General features: G+C 36.8%; 2 protein-coding genes across 21 annotated transcripts in view; one reads left to right on the top strand and one right to left on the bottom strand.

Moving 5' to 3' along the window:
• LOC18448497 (Pentatricopeptide repeat (PPR) superfamily protein) overlaps positions 1-2225 on the top strand; it is a 27926-nt gene extending 25701 nt beyond the window's left edge. For 11 of the 15 annotated variants that reach the window (XR_016057494.1, XR_016057495.1, XR_016057496.1 and 8 more), the window contains one exon: positions 686-980. The gene's annotated coding sequence lies outside the window, so the exon portion shown is untranslated. Of the gene's footprint in view, positions 1-685; positions 981-1144; positions 1569-2084 lie in introns of those variants that run through there. The other 4 variants (XM_088869488.1, XM_088869484.1, XM_088869490.1 and 1 more) reach the window with 2 other exon arrangements.
• The window catches only part of PFD6 (prefoldin 6), a 37477-nt gene continuing 21226 nt past the window's right edge, over positions 2160-18410 (bottom strand). For 4 of the 6 annotated variants that reach the window (XR_016057498.1, XR_016057499.1, XM_011630356.3 and 1 more), the window contains 3 exons: positions 16174-16234; positions 3537-3603; positions 2160-2498 (listed from right to left, as the gene is read on the bottom strand). Coding sequence is in view for 4 of the 6 variants with exons in the window: in XM_011630356.3 (XP_011628658.1) it covers positions 3547-3603; positions 16174-16234 (118 nt within the window). In the remaining 2 variants the exon portion in view is untranslated. Of the gene's footprint in view, positions 2499-2591; positions 3047-3536; positions 3604-16173; positions 16235-18410 lie in introns of those variants that run through there. The other 2 variants (XM_011630357.3, XM_088869492.1) reach the window with 1 other exon arrangement.

Genomic DNA, 18410 nt, shown 5'->3' on the forward strand with positions numbered 1-18410 from the left:
TCGCAGATCTATGTGTATCATGATTTACCATTTCCCTTTTTATTTATTTATTTATGAGTTTCTCTGTGGTTTCATGGAGTTTTGAAAAAACCGCCATTATTTTGATTATGGGCTTGATGTTGAACCAGTTTCTATAAAATTTGGGGCATTTTGAAGCAAATCATGTTCTTCACAAAATTGTGGAGTTGATTTATCTGATTAAATAAGCATTCTAGTTCGATTTTGCGAGAATACATCTTGATACGTTATAGGGTTTTCAGAGTAATTATTTTTAATTTATTTTGCTGAATTAATTTAGGGATTTTTGCCAAATATAGGTTCTTGATACATACAGTATAAGAATACATATTTTTTGTAGTTGTATTCAATTTTATCTCGTGAATTTACAATTTTCATGGGAAAAAACTTGCATTTTTTAATTTTATCTTTACTGTTTTTAATGTAATAAAATGTAAATTTTGTGCATGTATGATTTTGTGCATGTATGAGAGTTGAGATTTTTCGCCTGTGTCAGTCATGAGTTCCACTCAATGCTCTTTGTAATTGGGATTCCTTTGTGTAGAATTATAGTGTGCCATTTTGTTGAGAATATGTTAGTATTTTTCACCTGTACTAGTATCAGTGTTACACTTGGTTCCTTTGTCTAGAACTATTGTATGCTATTTTTTTTGTTTGCATGTTATAGGGAGATTTGTAAAAACAAAAATTTGAAGTGTATATGAGTTCACCCAATGAATTGTCAAGAGAATTCAAGGAGATGCATCAACATGATGACCACCCAATGAATTGTCAAGAGAATTCAAGGAGATGCATCAACATGATGACGAGGAAGAACGGCGTTGCCTTTCATTTTGATATTAAGTTATATTTTAATTGTTGTATGGTCATTTTAGACTTTGTATATCTAACTTTGACTATTATAAATTCTCTTTTTTTTCAATGATATGAATGAATAAATAATAAACATCCAAATAAGAAAATATTTTTGTATTCACGTTTTTTTATAAAATAATGAAAGTTCATAATGCATCACTCTTAATTATTTTTGAAAACTTAAAAAACATTAGTTTTAGAATTTTTTTGTGATATTTTGATATTTTTTTTGGGACTTAAACATACTGATCCACGCAATTCTTTGATTCAGATCACCAATCTGCTATTCCGACATAATTTTGTGGTGCCCAATCCTAGTCGTTGATCTGTTTTTAAACCTTGAGTGGGATGTTAAAAGACACGAGGACAGGGCCATTGAGACGTTAGAAAAATACAGAGGGACGTTTAATCCCACATTATGAAATCGAAGTGGTGTTAGATGGGCTGTAAATAAAGTGAAGGTTGAGGCACGCGCGGTGGCATAAGTAGCCCGCAAGGGAAAAGTGGGATGGGGCCACACGGCTGCCCTGGTGTAAACCCGACAATGTTCAAAGTTCAAAGAACTAAGAATTCTAGTGTTTACATCGTGGGTTCCCGATAAATTACGGGAACTAGAATGTCCAAGATGATTTTCAATCTGGATTCAACAATTCCACCTCAGATTGGCAATTTTTAAAATACTAATTCAAGCTGAACAACCATATCTTCTTCTTTTTTTTTTTTTTTAAAGATGATCAAATGGTAATTGATATCAATATTTTATATAAAAAAAAAATGTCTGAGGAAGCAAGTTTAGAGTGGCTGGATTGTATAAAAAAAAAAAAAAAACAAAAAGCGGCCAACACATGCCAAAAAGATGTATCAGTTTAACAAGAGCCTATTGCACAAAATCTACAAGACTTTTTTTTTTAATTTCCTTTTGAGTGATGACACTATGATACTCTTTCACATCCATGTGAGTGAATATCACTATTAAATTTTGTTCCAGATTTCTAAAAAAATTATCACGAGTATGAGATTTGGATGAATAGATTTATTTTTATAATTTTTTTAAAAATCCGTTTCAAAATTTAATGATAATCATTTGAAATCTTATTCATATGGGTGTAGAAAGGTCTCATAGTATCATTACTCTTATTTTTCCTAGTATCATTACTCTTATTTTTTCCTTATAGCTCTTGAATAAGAATTTTCTTGTGCTTATTTGGCAGGGGCAAGACTGGACCTAGGCCAGGCATCTGCGCCTTCTGCCACGCCTGGCCCTATAGCTCTCGAATAAGAAGATACGTGTAACAATGGATATACAAATTATCTAAACCGCATTACTTCAATGTCATCACCTTCCCATGAAATAATGGCAAGGCGATCTAATGAGAGCAGGGTCCATCAAAACAATTCCAGAAAATGGTGCCAAGCCAAAGAAATTAAACCCCCTCCTTTCGTTTCTCTACCATACCACTCTTATCGAATTTCACTTCGTTTGCTCTCTATACCCACCAAGACAAAAAGTAAATAGATTGAAATGAAACCACCAACAGTCCCGGCAGCACCGCCCAGAATGAATATCGAGGAAAGTGACATACTCCAAATCTTCAAACACATTAAAGCCCTCCATTCCTGCTAATCTGATGAGCATTGCAATTTGTAACATTATAGAGCGTGTGATCCATAACAGTGAGAGCATAAAGGGGAAGATTAAAGAAATAAACAACAGAAGATGATGACAACTGGGTTGAATTTTTCCTCTTTTTTAAATTTTGAGTACAAGAGGCCAAACAAGTTCAACTTGTCTTTTGCCATATAGCTTAGCAACCAGCAGAACTATATATAAAGTGAGCAATCAGCTGTGTGTGATTTGAGGCACAAACCTATTAAGTCTGAATGCTAAGACCTCTCTCATGTAGAGGTCAATTACCTCATCACTAGGAGAAAGCTCAGATTACAGATTGGCTGAAACTATAATCTGAAACTATAATCTGTGCAGTTACATAATATGACGTTGTGACAAGGACCAATTACATAACATGAAATTGTGACAAGGAAAATTATTATCATCCGAACCTTATCCCAACTATTTGGAGCAAGCTTCATAAAAAGTTGTGGTCAAATTTTACATTGACTGTCCACCTAATACCGCCTCCTTTATCTTGGAACAAGCATAATCAGCTTGGGACTAGCCATCGCAGAATTTGACAAGGCAAATAAAATTGTATTATTTGGTGAAGATATCTACCAACTTTTGTCACAGCTTCAATAGCTTTATGTGGGTAAAACCTTTCTAACAACACGTCTCATTGTAAACTGATATATAATGTAACTAGTTAGTTTCAATAGTACTTTCCAAGTAGAGACTATAGCATGGGTACGTAAGGACAGAAAGGGCACTGCTGCATGTGTGTCTGAGAGAGAGAGAGAGAGAGAGGGGGAGGGGATCTATTTTCTCAGATAATTGTCGCTTTTCCACACATTGGGAGAAGAAAAATGGAACAAATCACTTCATTTTTTTTTTTTTTTTATTTCAAATAGTTTGCTCAAATTATGAAAATAGATATAGCAAAACACCAGTTTAATCAGTCAGAATTATTGTATTTCCTATCAGATGCGGAAACAAATTCAACTTTGAAGTTTGAACAAAATTAATACAATTCTGAATGGCTACTCACCAAGCCTGAGCTAGGAATTCGATTTTCCGGCCTGCAGAGCTTGGATCTTCTGTTGTAGCTTCAAGATCTGAGTAGTACGTATAAAATAAGATGGCACCCAGAAGCTCAGTCTCTCAAGCATTTCTATGTTTGTGTGCATGCACAGGTAAAAATAAATGATCACATCTATCTCAAAATAAAAAGAAGGGTTGCATAATTTTCTTAAGGGCAAGAATAATAATTGATGCATGTCATCATGGATTGAGAATGGGATAAAACCAAGACAACTTACACAGAAATGTGTTTGCCAAAGAAAGTTTGGGAAGTCTTTCTGGATGGCTAGCCCGTCAACATTAAACGTGTCCTAAAAGGTGTACCCATCAGCTGAATAAGCCTCCTCTTTTCTCGAGTACCTCTCTCTCTCTGAGTTTAAATTTAATGAGCCGAATCTCTTAGTAGAACTTTTAAAAAGCGATGCCTGTGCTAGCACTTTTTAGTTTGCGCATGATTTCAAAACATTTAAGAACAAACCGAAGCCCAAATATTAGTAAACTGTGTGCCTGTGTTTTTGGACCGCAGAAGAATCTTCAAGCACAAACAGCTTCAAGACCGGATCTTTCACAATAGATGGGATGTCATTTGATCGGTGCCACTTGACCTCGTACCATAGACAAAGTTTGACATGGTTCACGTGAGCCCAAAAGTTAATTGCTGACACAAGCTGTCAACCACTTGGTACTTTTGCCAGTACTTTTATCACCTACTTCAAGTCAGTAACAGCAGATCTATAGCAAATGATCTCTCTTCTTTATTTAGCCAGTTCAATTTCATTTCAAAATGTTACAGAAATTCATCATGAGGGAAAACACTGTAGAAATTGGGACTCCCTAACCTGCCTATGGGTTTCGACCGCAGTTAGAAGAGCTTCATGAGTTTCTCTTGGATCTTCAATGTTCCTCACTAAAAAGCTGTTGTTAAACTATTTGAGAAGTGAGAACAAAGGGCCAAACTGTGGCAACTACAAAGGATCCCTGTACTTGCAGAAGGATCTCTTGCAGGTACAACTCAGATAATACTTGAGCGAATGCATCACTCAGTTCAGTCATATCCTGTGGGCATATTCATCAATACTTGTTTGAATCACAGGGTTCACCAAGATGAGGTCGTCTAATGCCTTGAAGATTGTGTAGTTAAAGATTGCACAAGATGCAGTGTCTTTTCAGTAGTCGTGATGCACCACCAAAACAGAATTTGGAAGCTGTAACTCGAAAATCTGTTCTCATTATTGGTGAACTTGCAGGTAGTTTGAGCGAGCATTACATAGGCAACGACACAGGAGTCGTATCTTGTACATGTCTCGGGTGTCTAGTACTTCAGCCCAAATATCCCGTACGCCACCAACACGCCCGTACAACCATTATATATAAATATAACATATACAAAATAATAAACTAAAATTAACAAAATCAAAGATATAAAAGTTAAGATATAAATTTATTGTTTGCAAGCAAATTAAAATAGGGAAAATTACCAAAAACCCCCAAGACTATACTTTCTATGCAACTTACCCCTAACCGAACTTTTTCTCACTTTTTTCCCAAAAATACACTTTCAATGCAAATACCCCCAACCAAATAAAAAATAAAAAAATGCTTAAACTACCCTCCCTTACTTTTACCTTACCCATGCCTATCCTTTCCTCTGTGTAAGTGCGCTCCGCCAGTGCAACACTTTGGAGTCATAGCGCTCTGACACTATCTATGTGCGCTCCGGCACTGTGTAAGTGCGCTCCGGCAGCGCAATCTGGAGTCACAGTGCTCCGGCACTGTGTATGTGCGCTCTGGCAATAGATGTGCACTCCGGCACTGCATAAGTGCGCTTTGACAATGCAACACTCTAGAGTCACAACGCTCCAGCACTGTCTATGTACGATCCGGCACTGTAAGTACGCTCCGGTAGTGGAATCTGGAGTCACAACGCTTCGGCAGTAGATGATGCACTCCGGCACCGTGTAAGCGCGCTCCGGCAGTGCAACACTTTGTGTACGAGAAGGGAATTTCTGTCTAAACAAATGAACTTTTTCCCTTGGGGGGTATTTGCATAGAAAGTGTTTTTTGGAAAAAAGTGAGAAAAACTTAGGTTGGGCATGAGTTGCATAGAAAGTGTGGTCTTTGGGGTTTTTTGTAATTTTCCCATTAAAATATATACCCTTATTTTATGCAAAAACTATATTTTGCATAATACATGTTGAACATCTTCCATAATAGAACCATTTATAATTTCATATATCTATTATGGTGCAAGTTTGGATCCAACAAGATGCAATTTAAATTTTAAAATAAAAACCACAATCAAAATCTCAACAATATGACATTAGTAAATACATATATCAAATATATGCATATGCATGTATAATACAACATTTTATTAAATATTTTTTTAATCTAGTACATTAATATTTAAATATTTTCAATTTCCAATTTCAACAAATGTGTTGTGCATGAGAAAGAACTTTTTATTAGTCCCTTTAATATTTTATATAAGAGAGTTCTTTAATTTAACCAATGCACAACATCCTAAATTCATTCAAGTTGAGTTTTCAAGAAACAAATGCACTGCCATGACTAATAAATGCATTCTTGTGCACTTTTCCCAATGACAAGTTGGGGGTTCGAGCCCCACCAGAGGTCAGCCTTCTTAACTAATACAAGAAAAAGAGAAAAGAAAAAAGATTCTGTGTCTAGATATCAGACATGTTGGTTATACATGTTTACATAGTGTCGTCGCAATAAAGTTCATGACAGGTATGAATAATGTTGATAGTATGTCTGGCTGCGTCGACACATGATACAGGAAAAAAATGAGGTGTCTATGTTACACTGGTTCGAGCATTTGAAGCGGTGTGGAAGACAGTACTAAAGCAGTGAAAGGCTTCTCAATGATTTAGACTGAGTTGAACTGCTTTACCACAGTTCAATGCCTAGAATTGCCCTCTAACCTCATAAGACACTGTTCTAATAGAGGTCGAGATCTGATTCAACTTCCTGCTGTTTTTGACTCTCAGTGTAACTCTGACCGTGACTTATCACTCTTGTGAGTTTTGACCACAATTAAGGCCTGAGAAAGAGTACACCAGAAAAATCGTCATCCATCTCCGGTTGGCCGGCTGATAAGATCACTAAGATTGACGAGCCAGCTGGGTTGGTGTTGCTATTCCTTTCAAGGAGTCTTAGCTATCTGCGCGAGCGACCTTCTCCTAGGCTCCGAGTCACCTTCTAAGCTCCACTTGATGACATGGCATGCTTGTTCAATCAAATCGAATATAGGCCAGCCGTACTAGTGATGGTCCCTTGGAGCAAACATTCTCACCAAACTCTACTGTCAAAGCACGTTGACAGAACAATTTTTGTTGAAAGCTCGAGCAATCAAAATCAACAACAACAGAGGGAAGCTGAATATTGACAGATCTCAGGCAAAAGACAATAACAAGCAGAAATTTCCCTGCTTCTATCATGAAACCAGGTCACTCCAACTCTAGTGATTATTATGGCCCCATGCTGCTATTAAAGAAAGCTCCTATGGTTGAGGATATGATGATAAGGCAAATTGACCAAGAATCCTCACAAAGGAAACTCAATTTGTGCCGGAGTTGACTAAGGTCCTTTGTGTATGCTGGCATGTATTCTAGAACCACATGGATACATGGATATAGATAGGGCACATTGCCCATGATTTAGACAGATATTTTGCCCAATCGTTGTGCTGGAATGTTATATTTCTCTTCTCTAACTCAAACTAAAAAATGTATCAAAGCAAGACTTCACACCCTAATGTGTCTGTTGTTTTTCAGCAAATCTAGAATTAAGATTTGCCTCTCTTCCTAGGCTTGAAGTTGTGGTGTATCAGCATCTGCATCTGTAAACCATCTCTTCCGATTCACTTCTTCTGCATCTTGGATCACTGATTCAGGGGCTACTAATTATATGATCAGCAAAAAAGTTGGTTTTTGTCCCTTTTCTCCCATTCCAGTGCCTCTGATGATGGAACATACAAGCTTTTGTCCTCCTTGTTCTTACCCTCTATAACAATGCCCTCTTTTCCTTCCAATCTTTTCTCTAATAGCAGCCTGATAAAAAAATTAAACTGCAATTTAACATTCTATTCCTCACATTGTGTTTTTGAGGAACTGAAAACGAGGAAAGACTATTGGTGGATGTCATGAAGTAATATATTGGAAGAGTTTGGGGAAAAATAATATTTTGAAAAGGGAGGGGAATAATACTTTATGCATCCCCAATGGGCGTCGCTTGGTTCTTCACGCATATGCAGAATAGATTGATGTCCATTTCTCTCTCTCTCTCTCTCTCTCTCTCTCTCTCTCTCTCTGAATTAAGATAGTGAATGCGTGAAAGCCCCTTCATGCATACCATTAAAATGACCCTTTAAACAACTATTCCCCACCCCCCTCCTCCTCTTTTATCTTTTGGGCAGCCCAAGCAATGGAATTCATTTTTCTGAACATTGCTGCAAACCATCGAAAGGTTGGATATCAGCTTTCATGAGGCAGAATACACTAGGTTAAATCAATCAAGAAAATAAAAAAGAACCTGCCAAAATATATGTTAGACTAGATATAAAAATAACGTTACAATATTGATAGAAAATAATTGCTTCTTACAAGCCTCCGATAAAAACTCATTCCAAGATGATATAGTGAAATCTGAAATCACATTTACCATCATAAGTCTCTTGTGCTCAACCTGTCTTCTTCCCAAAATTACGCAAATCACAACGGATAGGCAACATCCTTCTTGGCTCTCTTCTTTCTCAAACCAATGGTGGTTATCTTATTCAGTTAGGGGTTGGCCTATTCAGTATGTGCCAAAAGCTGTAACTGCTGAAAGGCTCGCTAAGGCAATGGAGTAAAAATCTGCTTGAGAATTCTGGTCACATGGTCCACACTAAAAGAGATAAGGAATTTGGACTCAGTAGATGAAAGCAAAGATCTTACACAGGAGGAAAGAGATAGAAGAACCAACGCATAACTAGATTCCACTCTATCCTCAAACAAGATCTTCTGGTAGCAGAGATAAAGTGGGTGACCAAAACACATCCTCATGAAATTCGAAATTGTAGGTGCCAGAGCAATACCATCACTCCATTAAGGCAGATGATCAAATCTTTGAGGAAATTTGGATGTCAATAGGATCATTTTTTGTTCTTGGAGAAATTCTTTTCAGGTCACACTTGAGCTAAGCCTCAAATGGTTGCTCTCTCCTTTCTTGTACTGCCTAGTGAGAAGGTGCCGTCACTTGAGAGACACTTCTCAAAGACCAAAATTCGACAAGCAATTACACAGCTTGGCCGGGACAAGGCCTCCGAGGGAAAAGACAGTTTCTATGGCGTTTTCAATAGATCTTGGGATGCCCTTACACTATACATCCTTGCTATCTTCAATGAATTCTGTCACCGACTTCGAGCTGACACACTCGCTAAGGAAAGAGCTACTTAGGCAGACAGTCCGGGAACCTTTTGACACCTTTTTTTGTGCTCTTGGTTCCCGCTTTTCTGCTCTTATTTTCTTGTAGCTATGGATGTATAACGCTTTTTGGCTCTGGCCACTCCCTAGGTGGCTTTGTATAGAGCTCCTGATCTTTGGCAGCCTATTTTTTTTTTTAATACTTATGCGTTTTCTATACTTAATACAATCATTAATGGGTCTGAAAAAAAAAGGATTTAGATAACACCTCAATCTGTTAAGCAACTTCTCAGCGTATTTTAGCACCCTCGCCCCCCTCCCCCCTTTTTTCCCCTTATCCGAAAGTTTTATTTCTGTGGAGAGCCCAAACCATGGCTACTGTCTGGGCCATTTCGCTCAGAGAAACTGTTGCCTTTGGAGGCAAAGGAGAAACCATACATGCTATCGTAGACCGCATTAAATCGCTAACAATATTTTAGGCCAAGAGTTGTAAAGAGTTGACTGCCTTCTTGGTGGCGGACTTCACGACGAACTAGCAAACGATTCTATCCTTCTAACCAACCGAGATCCTTAGATGAGCTTACCAAAACCACCTTAGTTACGATCCATCAAACTCAAAATTATTGGATGCTTCATTGGTAATCCGTGCCCCACAGGCATTGGTGACAACCTTCAGGAAAGTTCAAGGCCATGGGGCATTATAGGCATTACATGAAGGCCTAAAGGCATTACTTGAAGGCCTAAAGGCATTAGACCTTACCGGGGGAACCTAGCTCATAGTGTAATTTTTTTTGTTTTGGCTTCAAAATTAGCTCAATGTCTGTGGAGACTGAAGCCCATTTTTTACAACAATTTTGACCTTTGCAGGCCCCTTCAAGTCAGTTTCTGGCAAACCTGGTTGGAGGCCAACGTGATTGATTGCTGATGCTCTCGCACAGGAGGGCGCCATTAATGGGATCTAGGGACAACTTTGCTAGCAGCATATATCCCTTTTAGAGCTGTTTCAAAGGGTGCCTTCCCTCTTTTTTGCTGATGTGGGTGGCTCACCCCATTTTTGTCCTCCTTGATATACTGTTTGAGCCATGGCTTTTGCCTTTTTGTATATTTGGACACAAAATGGTTCCATTTTTGTAACTAAATAATATCAACCTTTCACCAAGAAAATAAAAAGACAAAAATCTTTCCTAAAATACCTGTAGGCCATCTTTTTTATTTCCAAAATCTTAAAAAGAAGAATTTTAATACAATAAAATTTTTTTTTTCCTAAAATACCTTCACCAGTTGACCTAATTTAAAAAAAATTCCAAAATGTTTCAAGTTGAGGAACTCATTCCTTATCCCCAAATTTGTAACTTACCCAATTCTGTACCTCTCCAAAGTCCTTAAGCTCCTACACTTCTCCACGACCTCATAAATTTAAATGCAGCCTTACATGTTTTTTTCCCAACGTAGTTACAGATGCACCGATTCGAGGAAGTAGACCATAGATATATTCATACACCCTATGATTCTAATGCACCGTTGGAAACAGCAATTAAATAGAAAATATGGTAGATTGAATTACTTCTTGGTTGCAGTAAAAAAAATTGCTGAGATTTCATATTTCTATATAAAATGCCAATACAGCCATAATATAACTAATCTTGAGAATAGAAGTTCCATTGTCCATTGGACCCCCTCAATCAAGAGATCTACCAACATGTGATGTGCATATATTTGTGATGCCATTATGTCACAAGGATTACAACAACTGAGTGGAAGTCAACCCCTTTGTTTTTCTTCCCACAAATCACCAATGAAAAAGGTGTTCTTAACTTCAATTAATGCAAGCCCCATTTTTTTTAATTGTTATGAGAAAATTTTAAATACCAATTGAACCAAGGACTTGATACAGTCCTATGTCAACTCAATGTGATTTGGTGGAGTCACCCCAAAACGCCACCAATAAATGAGATTAGCCAGCCTTATAAAACTCAATGAGGATCTGAGGTGAACCGGCTCACGTCGAGGATAGATGTCCCAATTTGTCAAAGAGCCCCCATTTATCAATGAGACTAGCCAGCCTTATAAAACTCAATGAGGATCTGAGGCGAACCGGCTCACGTCGAGGATAGATGTCCCAATTTTTCAAAGCGCCCCCATTTATCAAGAGTTCAAGACATCTACCAGAGGGTAACATGCAGACAGTTGTGCAAGTTTTCTTTGTTGATAGGTGACAAATACCTGTGAAACTATTATAATTGAATGTCACAAGCATTACAACAATTGAGTACAAATCGATCCCTTTGGGTCTACAAATCTCCATAGAAAAATGTTTTCTGCACTTCAACTAGTGCAAACCACTCTCTTAAACTACACATTCCAGCTTAGGAGTTTACGAAGACTTGAGCCAAATCAACCAGGTGCTACTTGAACATGTCACACCAAAAACACTACCAAAGCATGTGAGTTTGCAGGGATTTCATATGAGTTTAATGGAGTCAGGACTCGGAGTCGACATGCAGTTTTTTAAATAATGCTCGCGATTATAAGTCCCATTATTGTATATGTACAATTGTCATTGCGAAAAAATGAATTCAATATTTCCCAAAGGGGTAAATGTTTACTTATCGTCAATGTCAAGCTCCTAAATGTGACCCATGTAAAAGGTCACGCATTTACTCCCCATTAGCAATCTAACTTATGTTCACTTTGTAAATTCAAATGCTATTGAAATATAAATTGTTCTGTTTCCAAGAGGCAAACAATAACCAATTCAATGTATGACTCCACTATTTTTTTTTTTTTAAGTTGTTACTATTGCATTTTCCTTCTAATCAGTTGTCACTAGTTTGCATTGCTGGTTGTCTAAAAACCTATGAGGCAACAGTTACTACTTGCTTTTTCATAGTAACCCTAGCTCATGAAAGTTGGACAAAGGTGATCTAGCACGGTGTATACAATTTTTAGTTTTTCTTTTTCTCACCGACTAGAACACTTACAATGGTCCAATTACAATAAATTCAACTCAAACGAAAAGAATAAATAAGTAAATTGGTTTTTGCTTGCTGCCCTTATTTACAGCTTTCTTTTATTGAATAAAACCAACACAATGCTTTATGGGAATAAGAAATAAAATACTGCAAACAATAAAGCAAGATCCCGAAAGATTACCTCAATCGGACTTAGTACACCCCACACTAGGTCTCCTCTTCCAATGGGGCACGGGATCAATGGTCAATCTCGGATCTTCCAAATATGAGAAAGCCATGGCTAAACCCCTTTAAAAATATGAGAGCATGAACTATGTGATCAAGCCAAGGCCTCATTGCCTTAGGCAATTTTATGAGTGAGGTTTGCCCACTTCTATAGTCTCTTATGGGGGCGTGCCTCCTGTTTCTCTTTAGAAAGATGAGACCTTCAAGAGAGAGAAGAATTTTCCAGAGGGTGGCATGACACCCTAGAGAGAGAGATTTTTGGTGTAGAGGATGCCCCTATTTATAGGCTTTTCAAGGGGATAGGGTTCCACAGGGATAACCATTTTTGTAGATTGAGCATGATCAATTGATCATAGGAGACCTAAGAGATATAGGCATCTAATCCTTGGATCAACCATCATGATTCAAAAGATGATGTTGAACTTTATCCTTCAGTTTCCTAAACCATTATCCCATCAAAAATAAAATATGAAAAATATATATCTTTGTATATATCGGTTTTATTTATACCTATTTCTTTTAGAAGTCCTAACTTCTTTAGGATTCCATAAGGCATATCTTGTTTATTTATATTTCTTTTAGAAGTCCTAATCTCTTCAGGATTCTATAAGGCATATCTTGTTCTTAATTGACTTCGTAAACAAGACATGATCCAGATCAATAGATCCTAAATAAGAGGATCTCAAAATTGTAAAAACTTCCCCACTTTAAGTGCGGCGTGCCAACTAGAGCTCCCATAATAGGACCCACGCACATCCCAATTGGGTCTTGATGGCCCCCCATGGGCCCTCATCGATTATATTAATTTTTAAAATAAAAAATTGATTTTTAGCATTTGAGAAATAAACTTTATTTTTTTCTTATTATTTAAATAATGAAAATTGAATAATTTTTATTTTATAAATTCATTTTACAAAAATAAAATATTCAGAGACTCAAGAAATTAATACAATAGATGAGGGCCATCAAGACCCCATTGGGATGTGCGTGCGCCCACTATGGGAGCGCTAGTTGGCACGGCCTACTTAAAGTGGGGAATTCTCTATAATTTTGAGATCCACTTATTTAGGATCTATTGATCTGGATCATATCTTGTTGACCAAATCAATTAAGAACAAGATATGCCTTATGGAATTCTAAGGAGATTAGTACTTCTAAAGGAATATAAATTATCAATATATGCTTTATGGAATCCTAAAGAGATCAAGACTTTTAAAAGGAATAGGTATAAATAAAACTGATTTATACAAAAATAAATATTTTTTATATTTTATTTTTAATGGGATAAATGTTTAGGAAACTGAAGGATAAGGTTCAACATCATCCTTTGAATTATGATGACTGATCCAATGATTAGATGACTCAGATCTTTCACCCATAGGTCTCTTATGATCACTTGGTCAGGATCAATCTACAAGAATGTTATCCCTATGGAACCTTATCCCCCTAAAAAGACCATAAAATAGAGGCCTTCTCACCTCTCATTCTCTCCACCAAAAATATATATATCTCTCTCTTTCTCTCTAAACTCCCTAAGGTGGCACGTCACCCTCTGGAAATTTCTTCTCTCTCTGTTAAAGTTCTCTCCTCTCTAAAGAGAGAGGGACACACCCCCATAAGAGATCATAGAGATGGGCACACCTCACTCATAAAATTGCCTAAGGAATTGAGGCTTTGGCTCGATCAAATAGTTCTTGCTCTCATATTTTTGTGGTGATTTACCCAGGGCTTTTCCATATTTGGAAGATCCGAGATTGACCATTGAACACGTGCACCATTAGAGGAGGAGACCCGGTGTGAGGTGTACTAAATCCGGTTGAGGTAATTTTTTGGCATCTTGCTTTATGGTTTGCAGTATTTTTTTTTCTCTTAAGTAAGAAAGCAAACAAGTGTGGCGAAGTCACTTCCGGGGGAAGGGACTAGCGAACTCTCGCTCCACCTGTACTCTAAAAAGGGAGGCCCAGTCTGTAACGAGAAGCAAGTGTAGCGAAGTTTCTTATTCCCATAAAGTATTGTGTTGGTTTTACTCAATAAAATAAAGTTGTAAATAGAGGTAACAACCAAGAGCCGATTTATTTATCTATTCCTTTCTTTTGAGTTGAGTTGATTGTAATTGGACCATGGCAAGTTCTAGTCGGTGAGAAAAAGAAAAATAAAAAATTGTATACACCGTGCTAGATCACATTTGTCCAACTTTCATTGGTATCAGAGTGAGGTCTCTTGCTGCCATCTCTCCTTTATTTCATTGTTTTGGTCGGTTGAAAGTTACAGATTTGAAAGACAATGGCTTTGTGGTCGTATGGGAAACCTCTCGAAAGATTAATGGTATGATTCCTACACCGAAAAGGTATTCTGCAGAATAGGGTATTCAGTGTTGTTTTGGAGTATTGACATGAACAAGAGGACGAGGTATTTCTCTAATGCATACTTCAGTGATTTTTTGTGTTTTTGAGAGTAGGATCTTCTCGTAAAATTTCAGTGGGAGATCATGGGGAATTTGAGGGTTATGGACTCATCATTGAGGTGCCAATCCTGAACTTGCAAAATCCAAGAACTGTAAGTTTTGTGAATTTTTGCACCAATCAAATTGACTTAGCAATTCCCATGACCTAACAGTTAGGAATTAATATTTTTGAAGCACTCCATCTTCTACTGTGGACTATAATCCACACTTGCTTTTTCAAATTGCTCAGCAGCTCCCATGACCCACAAACCACTGCAAGGGTTCGTGATTGGGCTACTAAAGTCATCCAATAGGTAAAGAGACATAATCCCAACCTAAATATTACATGTTATCCCCTAGAGACGAACTCATAGTCACCAAGACCGGATGCGACCATAGCTCTATGGTGCATAGGCGTAATCTCTCGCACATGTGCACACTACACCCTCAATGGTGTCTTGCTTTCCCGATACGGTTATCATATGCACATGTCGTGTGATGGTTCAATGATGAGCTTTCGCCCTCGTTTCTAGAGTCCATCAATCATACACAAGGGTCACATAGTCCCTTAGCTCACTCCCTTAGGCAACTCCGACCTCATCAAGGGATAACCCCATAAACCCTCATCGGTTTTATTTTATGCTCAAGTATTTAGGGGTTTTCCAACTTGTCAGGCTTAGCTCATCAAGCCAAGTCCGAGTATTGGCAAAAAACATTTGTCTATCATGGCCCACAAAGGACCACACTCCCACTGAGCTTATATTTCACTATATTACATATTGATTACATCCTCACATAAGGCCTTTAATGGCCATAGAAACCCAACAGCTCGATCCAACTTCAAAATTTCACCCTAGGCCTATAATTCTATTCTTTAATGAATAAAAAGATTATATTCCATAAGAAACTCTCAAAATCTCAGATTTACGAGACTTTGATTTTTTTTATCTTTTGTTTTTGTACAAGACTTTGAATCTTAAAATAGTTTGTTCGAAATTTTTGAAAATGAGATGAACTTTTCATCAATCTTTGTGCTGTTTTATTTTTTACATAAAATTACACGGTTTTACTTTTTTATTGTTTTCCTATTTTCCCCAAAATTTTGGGAATTTTATGAGTCCTTTTTTGGGGGACTCAGGCAAGACTTGACAAATCCACGCAGGACTCACTGGGCTGACACGTTTTGGACACCCACGGGGTTTGAGAGCAAGTCCTGCTTTACAACATTGCAAATGAAAGCATCTAGAATTTCGACAACATATATCCATGAAGAAAAATATATAGATCTCGCATGCTCTATATGCTTAGTGTCACAGAGAATCAATTACATTTTATACATATCAGCAAAGAAATTGGACACATCTTGCAGAAAAAAAGAGCTAATATATATGAAAAGAACTTCCACCTTCTATAGTACTAGGGTGTTGTAGTGGGTATTAGAAAAAGTCCCACTACTGTTATAGTAATTCTTGAAAATTTTTATCAGATATGACAAACCATGAAAACTGCACAGCAAGATGTCATACAGTAAATACTAACCGCCTCTCTTTTTTCATGTTGTTGTTCTTCAAGCCCTTGAAGAGTTCCGTCTAATCGCTTCCTATATCATACACAAACTGATAAGAGCATTTGCAACCGAACCAAAGTTTGGTATATGCAACAAAAAGTCCATCCAAATGCAGAATTTACAAAAGATTAACAATGAATCAAGAGTCTAATAAAAAATTCACTCCAAAATGTGGTTTCTCTCTGCAACAACTTATGCAAGTATCATTCTTAATGAATGGAGCGGATTCTAATCTCCTTTTTTTTCTTCTTTATTAATAATGACTAAAATTATAGTTTCATAATAATTTAGAAAGTTATGATTCCAATGCTTCAATGAAGTTCTGCATTCCTCTTCTTGACTTGTCTAATTGAGATAGGGGCTAAAGAAACAAGTACAACTATACGAAAGTTATCTACTTAGTATCTCCCTTTATCTAACTTCAAAGTGATGCACGTGAGATGCATGACTACTAATCCGCAACAACAAAAATTCTTTTATCTTGTCAATGATCCAAATCACCCCAATTGCAAGGCAATTGTACTATTCAGAATTAGGTCATGCAATTGGCATTAGTCAGGTATTGTTGGTTGCCAGAAATGTTTGGGCACTTTGAAGGATTCTGTTTTCAATGAACATGTAACAAACTTTAAAATAATAACTTAAAAAACAACATAGAATTGGTAAGAACTTGAACGCCAAACAATTAACACACACTTGGAATTCTATCACATATTTCAGAAATACAGAGAAAAAAAAGAATAATATCATTATCAGCACCCATGATTCTGATTAGATATATCAAATGTTCTAGAAAGCAATATTCCACGGTGTTCACTCATAGGTGAATTGGTATACATGAAATACTAAGTAAATTTCCTTACAGCATTCTATCACAAATCTAGGCTTGGTAATTGTACCGGCCCGGCCCAGGAGCCTACAGGCTTGTCTAGAGCCGTACTGAGGTCAAGGGCCTTGAACTAGGGCTGGCCCTGATAGTTACTAGGTGGTATGGGCTCAGACCAGCTTGGCCCTATTATTAGCTTGGGTATAGACAGGACTGAACCTAGCCTGGTTTTATATAGGGCATATTTAAAAAACATATAAAAATGTTTAAAGAGTGAATTGGATAGGATTTGAATCTGACTAATGGTAACTAGCATAAAGCCCCCAATTTATTTCAATAATATAAAATAGAATGTTCTATACGTGCATAATTACAATCTTTCTCTCAAATAGATAAAACCCAATATCTGTCTCTCTCTTTTACATTGCTAAGCAGGCATTTTCATTCATGCTGACACATCACGTATCGACAGATGTTGACACTTGGACGACGTGTAGACACTTCTGGACTTTGGGATAAAAGGAAAAATGCTATGAGGAACAAGAGGGGGTTTTGAACCCAAGACAACTTGTGCAAAGCTTGTGTGATCTACAAATATGAATTATTTATCATATATACACAAAAGTTTCCTATTTTAGAGATGTGCTTTGTCATACAGGCTATCTAGTCTGAAATATTGGACACTTGGACAAGAATCAAATTCAAACAATTGCGTCAATGTTCAGGAGACAGCTCTTAAAAATAAATCCCAATCTGTCCATCTGCTAATCCACAAACCTAGTTGCTCTCACAGCAACCCAAAGCCTCTCTCTCTCTCTCACCCCCTTTGCCCCCCAAACACATACACAACCAAAAACTTTTGTATACTTTTTTATTTTTGAAAGAAGTATACATTTTTCCTATTTTATGTAACTTCTATTTCATACTTTCTAAAAAACCGTATTATTTTCAATATATGTATATATATATATATATTCCCTACAAAAGAAATTTTTATCCCCAAGTATTGGGTTTATGTATTTAGGATTTATTATCTCGTTAGGATTTATGCTCAAATCGTGTTCTTTGAAGCCAATGCTGCAAATTAAAGGTATGGATTTTATTTTATTTTTTTTAACTTAAACGTATAGGTGCAGATTTTACTAGTTATTATGGAAATCATTGTATAAAGGTCAAATTTCTCGAATTAAATTTCATTTTATTTTTTATTTGGATTGGGATGAAATACGGTTTATTTGTGATTTTTTAGTTTTATTTTATTTTATTTGTGATTAATAGTTATTATGGAAATACATTGTTTATGGTATAAGCTCTGTTGAAACTTGAAAGAGATTTGACAATCTCAACACAATTTCACCTCACAAATTGTTATAAAAAAGAATA

Source organism: Amborella trichopoda, chromosome 6 (genome assembly GCF_054954075.1).
Source record: "Amborella trichopoda isolate Santa Cruz 75 chromosome 6, AtrichopodaSantaCruz75HAP2 v2.0, whole genome shotgun sequence".
In the NCBI taxonomy this organism is placed as follows: domain Eukaryota; kingdom Viridiplantae; phylum Streptophyta; class Magnoliopsida; order Amborellales; family Amborellaceae; genus Amborella; species Amborella trichopoda.